At 51.0% G+C, this 20503-nt stretch overlaps 1 protein-coding gene across 2 annotated transcripts; it reads right to left on the minus strand.

Moving 5' to 3' along the window:
- Positions 1 to 643: 643 nt before the first annotated feature.
- Positions 644 to 19531, minus strand: SYNGR1 (synaptogyrin 1). 2 transcript variants are annotated; one of them, XM_039725562.1, is made up of 5 exons: positions 19332 to 19531; positions 8595 to 8832; positions 7600 to 7745; positions 3994 to 5030; positions 644 to 3917 (listed from the first exon to the last, which is right to left on the minus strand). In XM_039725562.1, exons 1-4 carry the CDS (start codon positions 19428 to 19430, stop codon positions 4812 to 4814), a joined length of 702 nt encoding a protein of 233 aa, XP_039581496.1. In that variant the 5' UTR covers positions 19431 to 19531; the 3' UTR covers positions 644 to 3917; positions 3994 to 4811. The 2 variants fall into 2 exon arrangements, with proteins under 2 accessions (XP_039581496.1, XP_039581495.1); XM_039725561.1 differs by lacking the exon at positions 644 to 3917 and having other exon boundaries at positions 4889 to 6261; positions 19332 to 19514.
- Positions 19532 to 20503: the final 972 nt, after the last annotated feature.

The following is a 20503-nucleotide window of genomic DNA, read 5'->3' on the forward strand; positions in this document are numbered from 1 at the left end:
TAAAGGGGATGAGAGGGAAGCTTTAGCTAAGCATCACCACAGGATGGGATTTTGAATTTCTTTTTTATTGCAAAGCCTGTTGAAACAAGATCCTTTTTAGTGATGGGCTACCAGTCACTGACACGCACTGTGGGCAATGGCCCTGACAGCTCATTTCCCAGGATTTGATTGTGTTTTGAAAACCTGCAGTAGACCAGATACCCCAGCAATGGTCACACACAGATGAATAAAGATAAAGCTCAAAGGACTGAACACTTCTGCTTCCCTGGGTGTGGAAATACAGGTGTTTATTTCCATGGTGATTTGTATCCTATATTCCTGTAAGTCCCCCATCCACACTTCCTATTGCCACATCCTTTTCACAGTGAGAGTCCACTTCTAACATGGCATGTCAGGTTCCTCAAGTTTTCCTACTGATTAGGTGAGAGACGCTTGATGGTGTGTGTGATTTGAAGTAGGGTACAATCAATTGGCTTCCACTGAAACATCTCAAAAGGGCAGTTCTTTAGGTTTCTTTCCTCATCCAAGCCACTGACTGTCATTAAACTTGCCAGCCTGGCCATGCAGGAGCACAGGAGCCAATGCTCTTGTAGCAAACCAAGCTAAAAAAGCCATCCCTCCCCAAAGAAGAGAATCCAGACCATTTTTTTTTTCCATATAGTATGGTTATTTTGAACGTCATAACTTTATTGAGACACCAGTAGTTACCACCTTCACTTTGTTAACCACAAATATATAGGACATTGTAAACACAGGTGCCGAGGTGGCGGGGTTCGCTGGAGTTGAATTTTGGGACGGACGGGGGCAGGGGAAGGGGAGGAGGGTGAAGGGACACTCGGGCTTAGACAAGACCACTCAGAGGATCCTGTATGCGGCAGGCCATCCATGAGTCATCCTATATACGTATATATGTATAGCTTTATATTATACATCTCTTTAAATATATATATATAATATATATACTATACACAGGCAGTAATGTGGCAGGGGAAGGGGCAGGGCAGCCCAGGTGGTGTTACAAATGCCACACAGGCAGCAGGGAGTTGTCTGGATGGATGGTTTGAACTTGCTGCATGAGGTGGCCTCACTGGGTTCCTTACCTTGTACCTGCTCTGGGAATGGGAGCTGAGACTCCTGTGGGAATCACCCTGCAATGCTGCCTTCCTGGGTCCTCCCAAGTGCTTGCAAGGGTACAGGGACAAAGACACCTCCTCCCCTGTGGGAACTGCCAGGAATAACGCAGAGGAAGGGCATGTGATGAGGTGATGAACAGGGTGGTGGGGATATGGGTGATCCAGGGATGGGGACACATCAGGAGGCTGAATGCACAGACAGAACTGGGGCAACATTTCGTCATCTCTTTGCCCTTCACAGCCTCTGCTTCCACAAAACAGTCCCTTACTGAGGGGCTTTGTAAAATAAGAAGACATCAAGGGGCCATTGCTCCCCACTAGGGATGTGTAATCCCCCTGCAATCGGAACAAAGGGCAGAGGGGGAAAAAAGCTGCCTTATCATTTTGCTTATACAGCCTTCCCTCTGATCTCCTAATCTCTAAAGCGGGGCTGATCTCACCCACTTAGAATGTAAAAGGGACATGTTCCAGTCAGCTGCTCAGGACTCGCCTATGATCACCAGAAATAGGCAGCATCTTATCAGAAGCACCTAAGATAAGATAACCAGCCCTTTGGGTAAGCCTGTATGTCTCATCACCTACAGAACCAGCCAAATGCCACTGGAAATTCCATTCTGCATTTTAAAGGGCTACCTGCAAACAAGCAGAGTCCCACTCCCAGGTCTGTCACCACCAACCCTCCACTGCAAAGCACATGAATCCAAGCAGGGTATGTCTTCTCCCATGAGCAAAAGCAAGAAGCTGTCCAAGTATCTACTGCTGTAGTGTCACATCAGTGCTTTTCTTATGACACAAAGCAAGGAGAACAACAGAGAGATGGGAAGTAACCCAAGATGAAGTCACTTGGCTCATGTCCCACTGAAGTGCTGGTTCTGAGGGGGAGGCTCATTCCTGCCTCAAGCCCACCTGAGCCCATCAGCTGGTTACATGAGGGAAGCAAGCCCAAGAGGATAAAGAAAAGCTTGCTCATTAGTCAGCCCCCAATGGTGTTTAGCCACCTACGTAACTCTGATGGGAGAAGGGGCATGCAAGATGCTCCTGCACCACACCCCAAAACAGAGCCCTAAGTAGATCCCCCACATACTGCCTGTACCTCTCCTTATGTGCCTAGTCACTCACAGAGGAGGGACCTCCCAAAAGGTACAACATATTTTTGTGCTGAGGGATGGTTACTTATAGCCTCCTCTGGGTTCCCTCCCCACACCCCAAAAGAAAGCATGAAGGATGACACAGATGAATCTAGGTGAGTACAACTAACTTCTCTCCTCTTCCACCTCATCATTCAATCATTCTTCTTCCCTGGTGGGAGACAGACAGGAGGGGGCTCCCCCCACATCCAGTCACAACAAACCTCTCTCAATAAAGTAAACCCATCCCAAGCCTAAATATTAGGCTGAACCCACAGAAAATGAAGCTCGAGGGGCTTCCTTCCAAAAAGCACCCCTCTTATTTACAGTATTGCATTCACTTACAGGCACAGAGCAAGGGATGTGTGCCTGTGCCCAGTCCTTAGGGCTGCCTGATCCCTTGCTCCTGTCCTCACCAGTGGGTAGCCACCAGTGAGGCAGGCCAAGCCTGGGGAGGACAAGCCATGGGGACAGCCACCAGCAACACAAATGTGCTGGACAGAACAGGGAGAAACGGTGCCTGTATACACAGTGGAGAACAATGCTCCACTTCCCCCTGCTGCTCTGCAGTTTATACCCCTTCCTTATCTTTGTGGGACACTGGGAGGGAAGGACTGGTAACCTTGGTGTCCTCCAGATGAGATATTCACACCACCACAGGCCAGACCTGTGTCCCATTCTCCCCACTCCTAAGGGGGCTATGAGGAATAGGCTGGATGTGCAGTGCAGGCACTGACAGATTTTGGATCTGCTCCTGATCTCTGCTACTGGGACCAGCGTTGCATCAAGCAGGGTGGCTGCCTGGGGCATGGAGCTCCTCACTTCTGCAAGGTAAAGCCTGCTTCTTGTTTTCTGAGAGATGTCTGTGCCTGGGAGAATTGTCTAGGTAGCTATTGCTGAATTATTTCCATTTAGGGGAAATCTGGGAATCTGTCTTCACGCACAGACCTAACTTCTAACTTGGAACAGAGAGTGGGCTTCCACAGTTGTGTCTTTACCTGGAGCAAAATCATGAGGCGTGTGGAAGGATACCCATAAGAGCTCTATCTAACAGTCACTGCTGCCACCTAGGCGAGGCTTTAAAGTCAGCCAGGATCTGAGATGCTGCAGAAGAGCACTAAGGTATGGTCTACAGCAAGTACAGAAAGACCAGTTTTCAGACAACTCAGTCTGGCCCCAACCAATTCTCTGCACACCAAGACCTCTTCCCTATCTGAGTGGGAGGCAAAGCGCAGCCGTACAGGGCAGGACCCCTCCTGCCTGGCTGCACCCCTGTGCAAGAGGCAGACACATGCTGGCTATCCCAGCAGCAGTACTGCTTCCTAAGCGGGGTCCTGCTCCATCCCTGTGTGCTACAAAGTGGTGTCACAAGAGGCTTTGCACTATTTTAAAGGAACAGAGGAAGGTTCAGCAGGACATGAGGAGCAAAACTGTCTTTCTTCTCCTCCTGCTCTGGTTGAAATGACAAAGCTCCCCTCTCCCCCTTGAACCAGCCCAGCTGGGGCTGAAGGCTCTCAGGGCTCTCTAGAAGCCCCCCTCCTCCACCCTTCCTCCCACAGGCACTGTATCTGGGCCCAGAGACTGGCATGGCTCCCCTGCTGCCTCACCAAACACTTGTCTGGGAAGAGCAGTGACGTACAGGCGAGGGGACCTCCACCTCAGTCCAAGGGGGCTGAGGAAGGGGTCTGGGAAGAGCAGTGACTAGCAGGACGTACAGGCGAGGGGACCTCCACCTCAGTCCAAGGGGGCTGAGGAAGGACTGACTCTCAGGGCACCACCCTCTGCTCTGCTCAGTCTCTTGCTGTAACCTACTGATGTGCCTGCGATTTCTGATTGTACCTGCAAATCTTCCTTTTTCCCCTCCCATTTTTTCTTCTTGTACTCCCCTCCTCTCTAATACCACTTCTCCAAAACCCTCTAAAAATAAAGCACCCCTCCCTCACTAGCATGTGGCAGGGAAAAGCCCCCTTGTCTTTGCATGGAGGATGCTGTTCCTTCTGTCCTCCAGGCCCCTCCTCACACTCTTGAATGCTGACTCCAACACCATTCTCCTCTCTGAGCCACCAGGTGCTCCAAACCAATTTGGATGCTCCCACATCTGCTCCAGCCTTTAGCAATACCACCTCTTCTAGGAAGGTTCCCGGTCCCTCTCATTTCTTCTGTTCTGCCTCCAAGACCCTTTCCCCTGCCCTGCCGGTGCCATACCTCCTCTCCTGTCCACAAGACAGACTCTGCCCTCTGCAACAAGGCAGAGGGAGAGGAGGAAAGGAGGGACCTTCCTATCAAAATGCAGGTATTGGAAAAATTTGGTTCTGGCAGGTAGCTTGGTGGGAGAGGAGAAGGAATAGGTGGTGCGGAAACCTTTTTTCTTTTTTTTTTTTTTTGCCTTTTTTAAAAACAATAAATAAAAACAGATGACCCAGAAGGCTGGAGCATAGCTGAGAGCCACCTCTTGTACCACTATGCACGTGTCTTGTTTGTGCCTCGGCTTTCTGCCGGCAGTGGGAACGGGGGCAGAAGGGAAGGGGGAAGGGAAAGGGGCATCGGTGGCTCAGTAGTTCTGCGTTTGGTACCCCTGTGTCTCGGTGTCGAAAGCATCTGCTGGAGGGGGCTGCTGGTACGTCCCCACCGCATCTGTAGCATCCTCCTCGTTCGTGTAGGGAGCATAAGGCATGCCGGAGTCCTGGCTTGGGTCCATGTAGTCCTGGGAGAAGAGGGCCGAATCGGCACCCAGCTGGAACCGCTGATACGCCAGGAATGCCTGGCCCACCTTTAAGGGAGGAGGTGGAGGGAAGAGATGGGAAGCAGAGAGGGAAGAGGAAAAAGAGGAGGAACGTACCGAAAAAGAGAAACAAACAAAAGTGGGGTTAGTAGTGGTTACGGATTAGTGTGCGAGGCCCGCGCGGCAGACTGCCGGTGGAGCGCCCCACGAGCGTGGGCAGTCCACGCTCTCCCACTGAAAGCACGAGCCCACAAGGAGAGAGGGGGGCTGGGCAGGGATGGCTGCAAGAGCAGCTGGCTGTGTGCAGCCTGCCGAGGCTCCCTGCTTTCTCTGGGATGTTCAGGGCACCTCCTGTCTGCCCGTGGGGTTTCACCCACACCGCAGGGGTGGCGGAGGCTCAGTTGGCACCGGTTATCCCAGTCAGCCCCTCCTGGCTGTGGGAAGGCAATCTGCCTCGGCAGCACCAGAGGGCTCGGCTGCTGGGCTGCATCTGTGAGGCCATCTGACTTGTAAAGGCCAGTAAGCGAGCAGGATTTGACACAAAGTACTGAGGTAGAGGTCACCCCCTGAAACACCTTCACCAGTCAACATCTGCACGGTGTAGCACAGACCTTGGGAAGCAGCAGCAGGAAGCAAGGCAGCTGCTTCCCAGACCAGGGGACAGCTAGCAAGCAAACTGCTGTCTCCTGCCTCAGGCACCTTGTGGTGGACTGCAGGAGCCTGGGCACAGGGGTCAGCAGGCATGGCTCATTGTCCAGATCATCCCTGAGAGAGGTGAGCAGTCTAGCAAGTGACAGGGGAGAGGTTTTTGGGGAATGAGGCCTGGGGAGAAATGGAAGAGACAAAATAGTGGGGGCAGAGGTCATCTCCTGGCTGAAGTATTAGGTCTGAGCAGTCATCAAAAAAAGGCACAGTGGTGTTACACAGCATTAGTTAGGGTATGGGTGAGGGAGAGAAGGGAGCAGAAGAGGAGAAGAAATTGCCAGTTCCAACTCTCCAGAGGGAGATCCCCCGTTCAATGGACAACCCCACTCCAATTCAGTGGCCCATATCTTTCCATGCCATGCCCTGCAGTGACCACACACTCATAGTCAGGGCATTGGAACCAGCTCTGCTCAGTGACCTCCTCCAGCTGCATCCCTCCACCCCTTCTCCCATATTCTCCCTTCAGCAAGGGGCACTAAGGCAGCAAGGATGGGGAGTTAGGGAACAGGGTATTGTATTCCTCCTGAAAATTAATGTCTCCGAGTCTCCGGAATGCCAGAAATGCGAGGAAGCCCTGTGAGGAGAGAGAGGGTTGTGGGAAGGAGAATCAGTAAGGCAGAGCAAACCAGAGTGTTTGACTGAAATAACAAAAAAAAAAAACCCAACAAAAAACAAGGAACCAGGGGAAGAGGATGCCTTTTTGGCCACTTGCAAGCCTGTGCATGGGAGAGGATCACTGCAGGTGATGGCACTTCCAAAAGTGTCCTGAGGGACCTCTTGCAAAAACCCTGCTCCTTGTCTCACTTTCTGCTGGAGCTTGCAAGGGGCTTTTGGCAGCACTCGAGTGCAGGACACGCTCATGAAGGGAACACACACTGCTGTCCCTCAATCCTGCCCGGTGTCACCATGGCAAGGGTGCTGACAGCACAACCCTTTGCAGCCCCTCTTCCTCTTTGACAGCTCCATGCTCTTATGGTACCTTTCCTATCTGGCCCCTGCCCAACATCAGGGCCTGTAGGAAGAGGAGAAGATAAAGCCACAAGGGCTTATGCATGGAGACAAGGTTAAAATGCTTTCCTGCTTGGCACTGTTCTGTCACTTCAGAAAACAATCACTTGTGCTTGGTGCTCTCAGAGGAAGGAGGAAGTCATCAGAGATATTTATACTTCAACCAACAGTTTTTCCAGGAAACTGGCCATAAAGAACTGCTGGGGAAAAGGCATTCTTAAGACAGCACTATCATCTTCCTAAAAGGTGACCTAGCGAGGTGGCACTCCAGTGGTGGGTGCAGAATCCAGAAGAACAATGATGACATCTTGCATGATGGGAGCAAAGGTGGGAGGGAGATGGGTGGAACCCCTGGCCTGCAGCTCCCTTCTCAGTTTATTGTCTGTAAGGTGAAAATGCTGTTGAAGTCCTGTGACACACAGAGAAAACAGTAACAGGTTGTCCAGAGAGGCAGTGGATGCTCCATCCCTGCAAACATTCAAAATCAGATTGAACTGGGCTCTGAGCCACCTGATCTAGCTGAACATGTCCCTGCTCTTTGCAGGGGGGTTGGACTAGATGGCCTTTAAAAGTCCCTTGCAATCCAAATTACTCTATGATTCTACGACAATGATGGTTGGGGAGCTGGCCTGTCCAAGGTCACATTAAAGGTCTGTTGAGAACCCTCTTTACAGGGATATGGGACTCTCTTGCCCATTGTGCTGATTAGTGCTCTAAAATCTTCTCCACATAAGTTTTTGAGTCCCCAGTTTACTTCCCAACTACCTCCTCTCTGCTTTTCCTTCTCAGAAGCCATGTGAAATGTGATCTCAAGGGTCCCACTCTTAGCCAGTCTCCTTTCATTCCTCACAAGACAATACAGCACAGAGGACATTTGATCCAACAACATGGCTACTCTACTTACCCAGGTAAAGATGGAGAAGAACGAGAACGTGATGGCTGCTCGGGCTGCATCCCCTCCCTCATTCAGCGGGTTGTCCTCTGGTTTCGAAGCTTGCCACTGGTTGGTCAGAAAGCAGAAGCCAACGAACCAGAGGAATGCCCAAAAGGCTGGGATGAACCACCACCAGCATGCCAAAGGGAAGGACAAAGACAACAAAAACATACGCGTGAGCATAACATGTACATATTACATTTCTCTGGAAATTTCAACTCTCTGAGACCCACCACTGTGCTGCAGACTGGGCCAAACTGACTGCTCAGCCAGTCTGAGCCCAAATGAGCTGGCAGGCTCCCTGACAGCAAATTGTCAAGGTGACCAAGAGGTGTCTGCAGAGAGCACCTCAGGAGAGTTCATTTGCTTGTGTTTGGATTGATCATAGGACTTCCATTTGGCCTTGGGAGGGAGCCTGAAGGGCTTCCAGTACTAGAGCAATCACCTGGGCTCTATGAAACAGCCACTGCTTCACAATCCTGTCCTGCAAGGACAAGCAAAGAGCAATTCCTTCCACGGGAGCTGCAGAAGAGTGGGAAGCAGCTGGTCTGCAGTTACAGAGACCAGCTTGTGCTCAGGACAGAACAGCTCAGGGACTCACATCAAGGAAAGGTGCTGAAAGATCACTAACACGCTGTGCCCCCAGGAAAGGGTGAAGGTAGGAGGTACTCACCCTCTGCCAAGCTCAGGCAGACACCTTGCAGTGAGGGAAATGGGCATTCCAAAGCAACAGAAAAACAGGGCACAATCCCTCCCCTTCTCTTGTCAGCTGTACAGAGGATTGCTAGGCAAGGAGCTAACTGTGAAAGAACCTGCAAGCCCAAAGTCCTTAGCAAATCGAGGTGCTTCACCTGATCCTGCCCTCCCTGCATTCCCTTTGACATACTCCAGGGAGAGCCTGCCATTGAGCAGTTTGCCTGAACGGCTGGAATGAGCCAGCAGGGCCAAAGGGCCGGGAAGCTCACCCGAGACGCCGATGTCCGAGAGCACTGCCTTCTTGCGGTCCTTGACGCTGCTGATCTGCGGGAAGTAGGCATCCAGAGCCAGGTAAAGAAGGCAGCTGAGGAAGGCGAGGACACCCACGGTAATGCCATAGTTGCAGGCATTGTGATTGCGGTTGAAGATGCAGTGCTCCTCCACCTCATCCGCGCGGTTCACGTACCCCTCATTGACAATGGAGCCGAACACCACGATAGAGAACACCTGTGGGGAGGGAGGCCGGGGCACGTCAGGGCAAGCCCCATCTCTCTGGAGCAGCAGAAAGGAGCAGAGCTCTGCAGGGGACAGACACCCTGCACCAGCACCTTTCTGCTCTGCTGAGCTCCTGCCCCGCTGCCTTGCCTGGGTTGTAGCCACAGGGAATTTACTGGGAACATGGTCTCATTTTATTTCTGAGGATTAACTTATAATAGGACATTTTTAGATTGAACCTTTTTATCCATCTGACCTAAAGCGATGCAAAGCAGTTGCAGTCTGGAGTAAGGGTGGCTTCCCACAGACACACAGGGAGGTGACATGGAGTGTAAATTGGGATATGGTTTTGGTGCGGGTGCCTGCATACAGTGGCTTCAAGTAGTGGAAATCCTCTTAGTCTGCACTTACTCTCCCACTCACTCCTTTCTCTTCAAGAGATTAATTGTTTCTACCATGCATCTGTTCACTGATTTTATCTCTCAAGCTACTACGCTCTTTTCCCCATCCACCCTCCCACAATCTACAGCCCTGCTTGCTCTGCAGCTCCATTCTGCTGGGCTTCCACTCTCCCCATTTCCCCACACCACACACCTCTCTCCACCAGTTTCCCATCAGCCCACTCCATGACACCACCTATCCTGTCCACTCACCCATATGCCAACACCCTCCAACCTTCCCCATGGACTTCAGGGGCCAAACATCCCTACTCCAGGTCCACTTGTCAGGGCCACTAAGAGTCCTCCCCACCTGTCACCACCGCTGCCACTGCATGTTATTTTAAATCAGGCAGAATTAAGGATGAGTCCAGGTAGAAGTGCCCTAATCCGCAGTTGCTGGTCTAATCTTTGCTCATGGGCTTAGCCTTTGTCGCCTGCCACAAGGCTGTCCCTCTTTGACACAGCAGGTTCACCAAAGCAGGGAGCTATTTACAGCAGCCCAGTCCTGCACCTTGCATCTCAAATAAACAGCTTCCCCTTCCCCACAGAAGAAAGAGGGGTATATTAAGGCAGTATGTACGGATTTTTCCTTGCAGGGCATCTGGAGACCCTCACTAGGAACAGCTGACTGGATGCTGCTTGCAAGAAGAGCCTCCGGGAAATGGGAATGGGATCTCAAGCATGAGATGAAATTACATATGAAGTGCACTAGGACATCACCAGGGTACTCTGCCAGCCTGGGAGATGTCTGCACAACAAGACTTGGCACCTTTGAAACCACCCTCCCATCCCCAAGGAGAAGCAGCACACAAGAAGATGAGGAGGCCAAGTCTCCTGTAGGAAGTGGAGCTGGTCTGAGTGTCTGCCTGGTCAGGACCCCAGTTCCACTTAACCCAGCCAAGCACCAAAAGACAACGTAGAAAGCAGAGAAGCAGCTTTGTGAGTGCAGGGAAAATGGTTGATTAATGCCAACCCAATATACCACCTGTTATCAGTGAAGTTGGATACCTGAAATCCAAAGCACAAACCTCTGCTGCTTGGCCTGTGGCATCAAGATCCAGAGGAAGAGCCTTACTCAGAGTCCCCCAACAGCCACTGGGCAGATACTCAACATCCACCACATTTCACATGTCAAACTCCAACAAATATCCACTGACACCAATACTATTTTTTCACCTCAAGTCTCATAATTGGGTCACACTTGGGTTGTTGAAATTGGGTGTATCACACTAGAGCAAACTAAAAAAAGCTGGAAGCTGGTGTTTCTAAGCGTAGGAGCTATATGGGTTCTCTGAAAATCATAAGAGCTTTTTAAGTTTAGAAGTAAAATACCCAATTTCTCCTCGTCCTCCTCCTTATCCTCCTCCTCCTTCTTGCAAATTGAGATTGATCATAGTTTGCAGAAATTGCCCGTGAAAATTAAATAAGAATCTCTTCTGTTAGAAGCAAAGATTTAGTCCTCAAAATTTCAGCCTGAACGGTTTGGAAAGCAGCGAAATTACAGCCAGGCTCTTTCAGTGGGATGTCTCACACACTTTCACAACAGGCCGGGCTGGCAGGTCTGCTTAGGGTCATTGGCAAAAACACCCTGCTCCTCTGACCCGAAGGAGAGCTGACAGACTCCTGAAGTGACATCCCAATGTGAGGCTGTGACCAGCACTGATGCTGACACCTGAAATACCAACTTCCATATATTGAGCTTACAAAGTGGGTGCCCTGTTTTCTGCAGCATTAGACAGAAAGCCTATCTTCTCTTTGAAAGATGAGGAACAGCCTCCAAAGTAGCATAGTCTGGTGTTCAGTTTTGGTTTAGGACTCAAAACTAGTAAAATGTTGATTCCCTGAGTCAGATGAACCCTTGCAATGAGCTCTATTGCGAGTCTCTGCTTACTCATTTGGGATGAATGAACTTTTGCAATGGTCTTTCCCCAGAGACACACCTGTGGAGATACATCCTGATACACATCTCCTCTCTGCTCCTACCTTTGGTTTTGCTGCTGGGCTGGACAGAATAATTTCCTTTTGCATTTGTTCTTTCATACCTTTTTATGCTGGCAAATCAAAAAGGCACAGCTCAGAGTCACAAGACTCCCTCTCCCTAATTTTCAAGCAGAGGTGGCATTCCTAACTTCCCTTCTCCACCTGCAGTCAGCCAAGATGCCAGACTTCTCTCCTATGAAGAGAAACCTGTTTCACAGCCTGGAGGTGCCCAAGGTATGATTTACAGGCAAGCATCTGATTTCAGGTGATCTTAGGAGTTTTCTAGGGAGATTCCACTAAGCATGTTCTCACTTGTGAGCAGAATAAGACACTGTGGATGTTTATCCTCTGAAACAGCCATCCCAAAGTACTTTGTCCTTAGGAAAGCTTTCTATGGACCAAAGCACAGTAGCTTAAGAGATGTCTCCTTCTCTCTGTGTTTTTCCTCACCATTGGCATCAGCTCTGATCCATGCTGCACTCCTTGGCACTGCAGAGAGGGCAAAGAGAGGACATGCTCCCTTTACCAGCCTGTCACCATCCTGGTGGCACAGCAAAACGCTGTGAGGACCCACTGTGCACAGAAGCCTTGAGCTGGGTGGGTTACACTGACTGGGCAAGAATGGGCAGGCTCAAAACAGAGATTCCAGGCAGAGCTGGACAGCAAAAGAACCAAGTGCTCCTGCTGCTGCTGACAGGCAACATCACCTCTTTCATTCCCATGATGTCCATACCTGGAAACTGTTATGACAAACAATTTTCTAAAAAAAATCATAGCTATCAGCTTAGATCTTGCAGCCTTTAGGAGAAACAGTTGTACACTTCATCCATGGCAGCTATTCCTTGTTGGTATGGGAGCAGCTGGGTGGAAGTTCACTGACGTGGCAAGTCATCTTAGAAAGAGCAAATATATTTTATTTCCTTGATTTCACAATCCATGCCCTGCAAGATGATCCAAGCAGCAGATGCAGAATGAATGACTGCTTAAATAATAAACAAAGCACCAAGTTTTCAAGGATGAAGTGTTTATGTTCCTGCTCCTGGCACATCTGCAGCACTTGCAAGGAAGTGCCAGTGACCACCAGCACTGGCACAAGCCTCTTACTGCTCTGTGTTACTGCTGCTTGTGCCTTCTCCCCCCATTTGGCACTTGCTGCACAAAGCCTTGCCTATGGCCGCTGATAAAATGGCCCAAAATACAAATCCAGCTGCAAAGAGGAGGCAAGGAGAAGATGGCAGAAGTCTTCTCCTGACTGAGCAGTGAGATGCAGGTGAGTGCTTGTCTGCAGGCTAACAGGAGGCCTCCTGAGGCTCCCAAATGCAGCCCACCCTTCCACTCTGCACAGGGACTGGCCACTTTCTTACGCTTAGTAACAAAAACCAGCCAACCATCCCCAGCTTTATGCACTTAAGCTGCCTCATTTCTTCAGCAAGGCTACTTAAGTCAGTTAACAGACTTGAACTAACTAGATTTTTAGGTTGAGAGGGTTTCTTTAAGCCTCCAAGAGCAACATCAATTGAGCAGGTGTGCAGCCTGTCTGGAGGTATTCATTTAATAAGCAGTAATATATTTGGCTAGACTCAAAAAAGGGACAGAAAAGAGCACTTGGAAAAGATCTGACCAACTCAGCCCTGCTGCTGGGACTGGGCTTTGCTCCACTTCACTGCTCCTTACACACCACGTCCACATAGGTTGTTGCAATCATTTTCCTCGATTCCTGTTTTCATCCAAGAGTTTTGAGGACACCAAGTGCAGCCAGAGCCAGGTGCATTGCAAAGCTGACACAGGCAGAGCAATGTGCCAAGAGACACAGCAAAATGAGCTTAGTGCTTAGCACTGCGGGGAGGAGACGGAGAAGCTGAGAGTTTTCCTCTCCTTGCTTCTCAAGGGGCTCATGCTGGCCATTACAAGCACGTAAAGGCTCATTACTGTGAGAAAAGTGCAAACCAGGCAAAATTCTGCCTCTTGTCATAAAGCACCTTTTTTTTTTTTCCCTTGGCACTAGGGAAACTAGGTGATCTGATTTTGCCAAAGGCAAAGGTGAGAGATGAGAAGGGAGGCTCTCCAGTCCCTCCCCACTGCAGGCTCAACCCTGCAGAAAGCCAGGCAAAACCTCCTGAGCATCATGTGAGGCGCTTTCCACCATGCTGCCCATCCCCAGCTGTGCATCAGATGCTCCTGAGCATCATGTGATGGATGCAAAGCACGGCCAGCCTCTGGCAGTGCACTAGGATTTTCCTGTACCTCATCCCAGGACTTTGTCATGCTGCCTTCCTGACTTCATCCCCAAGATCCCCATGATGGCTGTGGTGGGGATGAGGCTGAAGAGGGTTTCTGTGAGCTGCCTGCTTGGGCTTACTGCAATGCCCTCCAGTCACAGCCTCTGTGCTGACTGCGTGCTGCCTCTCCCTTTCACATACCCCCTTTTTTATTCTGTTATAGAGAGGAAATAGTTTGATGACATAATATTCCTCGTGGGACTTTAAATCAAATCCCCCTCCGGCAGAACGAAGCCATAACCTCTTCTGAGTTTGATCTGGAAATGACCAGGAATAAATCTGTTTAAAAAGAAAGCAAGAGCAGAGACGGTGCAAATGATAAACTGGTAGAGATGATCTGGCTTTCATTTTCATTCAGCCACTTGCAAATGGAGTCTCTGGAAAGCTTTGGAGTGCCCTGCACAGACATGGACTATAATTATTATTATTATCATTAAATCTACTTGTATTTAGTTCATTTTGAAGAAAACACATGCAGCTTTTGAGATGCATGGGACTGGAAACAGCCTCTATTTATTCCCCCCAGCCAGCACCACGCAGGCAGCAAACAACTCCTGCCCACAGCCTCGACAGTCTGAGCCTTGTGCAGGTGCTGGAGGAGACCAGTCTCCCTGGACCCCATCTCCCTGACCATGGGACAGGGGAAAAGCACGGGTATGCCAGCACTGCCCTCCCAGCTCACCCTCCCTGGCCATCAGCCACGTGGCACCAGCTCCCCAGCCAGGGCTGAGCCGGAGCAGGTGACCGAAGGGAGAAAGGCTCTGCATCCCTAATTCCTGCCATGGGATCTGGGACACACTTTCCTGGCCAGCCAGCTTTTTTTTCACACATGGTTTGGCAGCTGACTGCCTGGCCATTAACCCTTCTGCCTCCCACCAGACCTGTGCTCAGGTCTCATGCACTTCCCATGGTTAAACAGCATCTTCTGTCCCACCACTGCTGTGACAGCCCCCCACAATGACATGTCCATGGTGGTATCCAGGTTCTTCTGTGCTTTCTAGGTGGTCCCTACATTGCTGTGCCACACGTCAGCAAAGTGGATGCCCAAAAGTTGCATCTTTTTCCCAGACAAAAAATTCAGTTTTCTTTCTAGCACCACATCTCCCCCTCCTTGGCTTGGCTGTGCCAGCACAGGCAGAGAACTGCACGCCGTGCCACCTGCAGTGCCTGCTCCTCTTGCAGCCACACGGGTCCTCTCTGCTGCCTTGTTTCACACAAATATTTGCATTAGCCATGTCCCACCACCACGCAGCTCCTCTGCTTCTCCCCTGTGTGCCTCTCATGTTTTGAAACAGCTCATTACATATGGTTGCCTTATTTTTTGCTCATATTTCTGACTGTCTTTGGTCCCTATTGCTACTTCTCATATTTTTATGTGAAAATATCATTAATGAGAGATTTGTTTCTGCTCCAAGATCCCTCCTGGAAATGCTGTGCTGGAAACAACACAACCTGCTGTATCCAACCTGAATCACTGAGCAACTGTGCATATCTGTTGTTCATCTTGTGACACAGCCTTTCACCCAATCTTAATGACAGCAAAACCCCAAAAATCCTTTTGAAGCTGACCTAGGCAAGGGCATCCCATGAAGAACTGTCCCTAGGGGGACAGCACTGAGAGCACATGCTTTGAACCACCCTGCTCCTTTCATCTGCACCAATTTAACCTCACAAGCATGCAGCCAGCAAGCATGGGAGCTGCAGCAAAAATGGAGTGCAGGAGCAGAGGCAGAAAGCACGAGCTGTGGGTCAGGAACATGGGCAAGGTCTCAGCTAAATTAACTGTGGACAGAAAGAAGGTGAGAGCCCAGTTGCAGCTGGTTTTAGCCTAATAAGGCCTCCAGGCTCTAAGGCTCAGTTTAACTGCCATTGCAAGCCCATACTATGTGTCCTTAGGAAGAGACAAGTGGTGTTGTAAGCCAAGCATGAGTGTGGCAAGCCAGGGACCTGCTGGCAGAGCAGGAGAGGGGGCTCTCTGCCACGCTGTGGCTAGCTCCCATCCTCCAGCTTTCAGGTGCCAGCCTCTCAAGGGAAGCCAGGAATGTGGTTCCTGTCCTTCACCTGCCTTGTCTGCTCAGCTGGAGCTGCTTGGGATGTGCTGTGCCTGTAGACACAGGGGACAGCCCTTCCTGTACCAGTTCAAATGTTCTGGATGCTCCTATCAGCCAGAGGACACAGTGGCAACAGCAGCAAGTAATGGGAAAGAAGACTGAGTGCCTCTCCTCACTGAACTCCCATTGGAGAGGCAGTGTCCTTGGTGTCAGAGGGGGACTTGGCACCTCAGCCTATGTGACAAGTTTTAACGGGCTGCTTTGTCTGTGCAGCTCTGGTTAGAAATACTCTTACTCAAGCCCACGTCAAAACAAGCTGGGCCTGCTTCCAAAAACTGAGTTACTTTTGCCTTGTTAGGCTTTTACATCAAGCAGCACTTCAGTTTCTCCAGCAAGCAGGTTTCCAAGCAGACAGGAGCACCTGGAACAACCTGTTTCAATTAGCATTTTACTTATTTATGGCGCCAGTGCTATATCCAAGGCCTGTGGGCTGCAGAGGAGCCACCCAGCTCCCCTGCAGCGGCTGTGGAGAGCACTGCTGCACTGCCCTGAGGGTCAGGGCACAGAGGGAATACGTAGGGATGTGCTCACACTCACCTGCTTTATTTCAAGAACAATCCTGGAGCTGTGCAGCCCCAGCTCAGTGTGGGTCACCCAGTGCCACTAGCTCCAGCTGTAGCACCAATAGCTCCAGCTTCTGGGTCACCTGAACATCCAAACCTGACATGGGAACCCTACAGAGCCACCACTGACCAGCAGCACACACACCAGGCAACCAAGCAACCTTTCTGTAGGGAGACACTGTGCTGTGCCTGCTGACCTCCAAAGCACCCACGAAACCTGAGCTGCCTCACAACACTCTCGTGGTGGACAGATGTTCCAGAATTGCTAAACTCTTTCCACAGTTTAGCATTCTCCTTGTCAAATTTATCCTATCTCCTCTTCAGCAAGGAGCAACATAAATAATCTTTGGTCATCCCATCTGTTCCTGATCCTGCAGTTCTCCCTGGAGATTTGCTGCTGCCTCAGTTGGGCTGCAAACTCCCTGGGCAGGAGCCAGTTTTGGTGCCTCTTGGTAAAAAGCCACGTGCACCTCTGTGCCATCATGAAGTCTGCTAAAAGGCAGCGTGACCCACGCACAAGGTCACTGCCTAAGGAAGGGATCATGAGAATTTCTGCTCAGTGAAAGCTCATCACGTGAAACAGGCCAAAAGGAGCCTCCAGCTTGCCCTGGAGAGACAATGGACCATTCATGCCATGAGCAGGATAAAGGCAAATGAGATCTCAGGAGATGACAGGCAAAATACTTTCAGTGTGTGCAAAAGCATGTGAAAGGAAGGCTTCTCAGGGAGACCATGAGGAGGGAGAGCCCTTGGCCACCAGAAGAGTTTGGCTCATAGAGCCTGGCACTAGAAAGTCTAAGTATGGATGCAATCAGTTTATAAATACCCAGGGGAGAACACCAGAGATGGAAAAGCACCATTTAAACTGAAGGGCAAAAGATCACAAAAGTAAACGGATACCAAAGAGATGTACAATGGAAAGCCTCTGACCACTGGAACCATGGAACCCTCTCTCAGAGGAAGTGAGAAGGGAAGAAAACCACAAACTAGTCTTTTTTCAGAAAAGCTCATCCAATGTATGGAAGGGGCCATAAAAGGTCTGATGCTTGCGACAGCCTGAGAGAGGATTTCACTGCCCACAGAGACCTCTCTTGGTCTCAAATTTAAAGAAAAGACCAAAACTACAACTAAATATTTGGGGTGAGCTTTTGGTTTCCCTGCTTTGTTAAAGGAAAAATGCTCAGGACAACACACAAGACCAAGCCAGTGGAAAAGCAGGAGAAGAAAGGCATAGCCTTGCACCATGGTGGCCATGCCACCCTCCCTTGCTGAACTGCTGACCTGAAGCATCTCCAGCTTCTGCAAAAGAACTTTAATTTCCAGGGCCAAGTGAAGTGCCTGGGGTAAATCCCATCCTGTCCTCTGTCAAGGTCAGATGGGCAGGGAAAAATAGCGTGGGGTCCCAAGGAGATGCTGCTCTGTAGAAAGTGCTTCTTTCCAGGGGAGACCTTGCAGGGCACAGAAATGAGCTCAGCAATCAAGCCAAGAGTGTCTGAGATACTCTGAAGCAGATTAGGTGCCTAATTAAAAAACAAATGTATTTCTTGTTCTCTCTCCCTCACCTGGCGCCTCTGGGAAGCCAAAATCCTGCAGTGCTTGGATGAAGGGGAAAAAAACCCACCAGGCTGAGAGGCAGACAGAGAAAGATAAAATTCTGCCACAGAGATTAGCAGCGGGAGAGCCTTTGTAGGTCACATCACGTCCATCATGCCCTGGCACACGGGCTGGCTCCACTCCAGCCACCCAGGGATGGGGGGCACGCGTACCCCCTGGCCTGGCACCCAGCAGCAGCAGCCCTGGCGAGCCAACCCCTCCCAGCGTGATGTGCTGGACTGTAAACAAGCTCAGGCAGGTGGACAGACAGACAGAATGCCCGCATTAATCAAGTCCTCAGCTGTCCTGGCGCTCTCCAGCCACCCTCCGAGTCACCCGGAGGGGATCTCACACACACACCCGGCTGGGAAGGCAAGGGCTGCCTCTCCACCAGCACCAGCAAGCCAGGCCACCTTCCCTTCTCCTCCCTGACTGCACCTGGCACTGCTTTTATTTTATCTTATTTTATTTCCCCCCAGCCAGCCTGCCGCTTTGCCTGCCAGCTCCCATGCGCATGTGTCTCTGCCCGCCCTCCCCTGTCCGCTGCCGGCTCAGAGCTCAATCCCTCCCCGCCAGCTCGCTGCTGCAGCCCTCGCTGCCTTAATCCCAATGACCTTCTTGAACAAACGCGCCAGCCCCACGGGCAGCCATGGATCAGCGTCACGGGAGAGGGAGAAACCTCCCCACGACAGCCCCGTTAGGCTGCTCTTTCCCCATGCCCCCTTCCCCACGAATTACTGAGAGGAAAACAGGGAAAGCAGGCTGGGGGGCTGAGAGGATAAGGGTAAAACGCAGAGCCACATCCAGCCCCCACAGCCCCTTCAACTCACCCCGGCACGGCCTGAGCCCAGCACCCTCTGACCCACAGGGAAGCAATTCCAGAAGCGCAGCATCCCCCCTCCCGGGCTCCCCCCGTCACCCCACATCCCGCTGTCTCCCTGCACCCACCATAAGCACACAGGCATGGAAGGGGGAGAAGACATCCCACCCTGGAAAGCACCAGAGACAGGCTCATGGTCCAGCCTGACTCAGCCTGTCCCTCCCCACGGGGGAAACCCCAAACAAGCAGCCTGCTCTCACCCTATATGGGCCTGTACTCACAGCTGTACATCTGCGTGCGTGCATACGTGTGGATACACCTGGAGATTTATACACACAGAGACAGATATATAAACCCAGAGACAGATCCCCATGGCCAAACATATATAACAGAGACATAGCCGTAAATGCTATGGAAGCATAAACGTCCATATCTCTGTGTACAGATCTAGGCTGTGTGGAGACATATTGACGGACACATGCATATTATATATATATATATATAGGTGGACACATGCGCATAGACATGCATAAATAAAGCATATAATAATAAACATGTAATCCATACAGCACAGAATGATAACATATAGTAACAGATAACGCTACATAACATACAGCGCGATGATTTTGTGAGTGTTAAGCAGCTGTGAGGGAAGGTCAGGCTCGGGGCCGAAGCGGCCGCCCCGGAGGGAGCCCCGCGCCCCCCGCAGCCCGGCGGGGCCTTACCCAGGAGACGAACCGCAGGATGGTCTGCGGCTGCCGGATGAAGGCCTGCGGGTCGAAGGCGCCGCCGGCTTTCCCCGCTCCGAAGGCGCCCCCGTCCATGGCGGCGCGGGGGTGGGCGGGAGGCAGGCGGGGGGCTCGGCGGGCGGTGCCGGGCTGCGCCGAGCCGAGCCGGGCCGCAGCCAGCGCTGCCCCCGCCCCGCCGCCGCCAGCCGCGACACTCGGCGGGGACAGACCCGGGGCCGGGGGCTGCAGGGTGCCAACACCTGCCCGTACTAAGGCAGGCCCCCCCGAGGGGCTGTGTCCGCTCCGGGCTCCCGAGCGGGGGACAGGGAGCCGCCAGAGAGGGTCCGGCTGAGGCCGCGAAGGGATTCGGGGTCTGGAGCAGCCCTTAGGAGCAGAGACTGCGGGAGCTGGGCCTGTTTAGTCTGGAGAGCAGAAGACTGAGAGGGATCTCATTAGTGCATATAAATATCTCAGAGGTGGGTGGATGTGCCAGACGCTTTTCGGTGGTGCCCAGCAGAGCAATAAGCTAAAACACGAGACATTTCACTTCAACATAAGGAAGAACTTTACATTCAAGGTGGCGGAGGCACTGGAACAGGCTGCCCAGGGAGGTCCTGGAGCTTCCCTCTCCGGAGACACCTGGATGCCTTCCCATGTCACCTGCTCTGGGTGTCCCTAAGGACTAGGGAATCTCCAGAGTGTGAAATACAAAGCTGTGTTTCGTGTCAGGTACATACAAGCAACGTGTGTATCTGAGATTGTGATATGTGTGGAAACTGACCGTGGGACAGTTACAAAGACAATTCTAATAAATAACTGAGGGAGTAAAGCATGGAAGAAGGCCTTTGAACCTATCCTTTGTTTGCAATTAACCTTTATAAGTCTTAAGTTGATTTAGGAGCATTCGACTTAAAGCTTTAAGGATGTTGCTGTTTGACAGGAACCTTCTGCTTCTAGCTAAAAAGAGTTTTCCAATAATAACCTTTTGAGGTATAATTTTAGAATATTGCTTGTAGTAAGGATCTTTGAAACTATAGCTTTAGAATATATCAAAAGGAAACATGCTTATCTCGATGCCTTAACGAAACAGTGAAAAGCAGCTTGAGAAAGGAAGATGAACATCAACCCAAGGACTGATAGTTTCGACCAAGGGAAGCTGGACATCACTG

The sequence above is a fragment of the Passer montanus genome, unplaced genomic scaffold (assembly GCF_014805655.1).
Source record: "Passer montanus isolate IOZ18808 unplaced genomic scaffold, ASM1480565v1 scaffold55, whole genome shotgun sequence".
In the NCBI taxonomy this organism is placed as follows: Eukaryota; Metazoa; Chordata; class Aves; order Passeriformes; family Passeridae; genus Passer; species Passer montanus.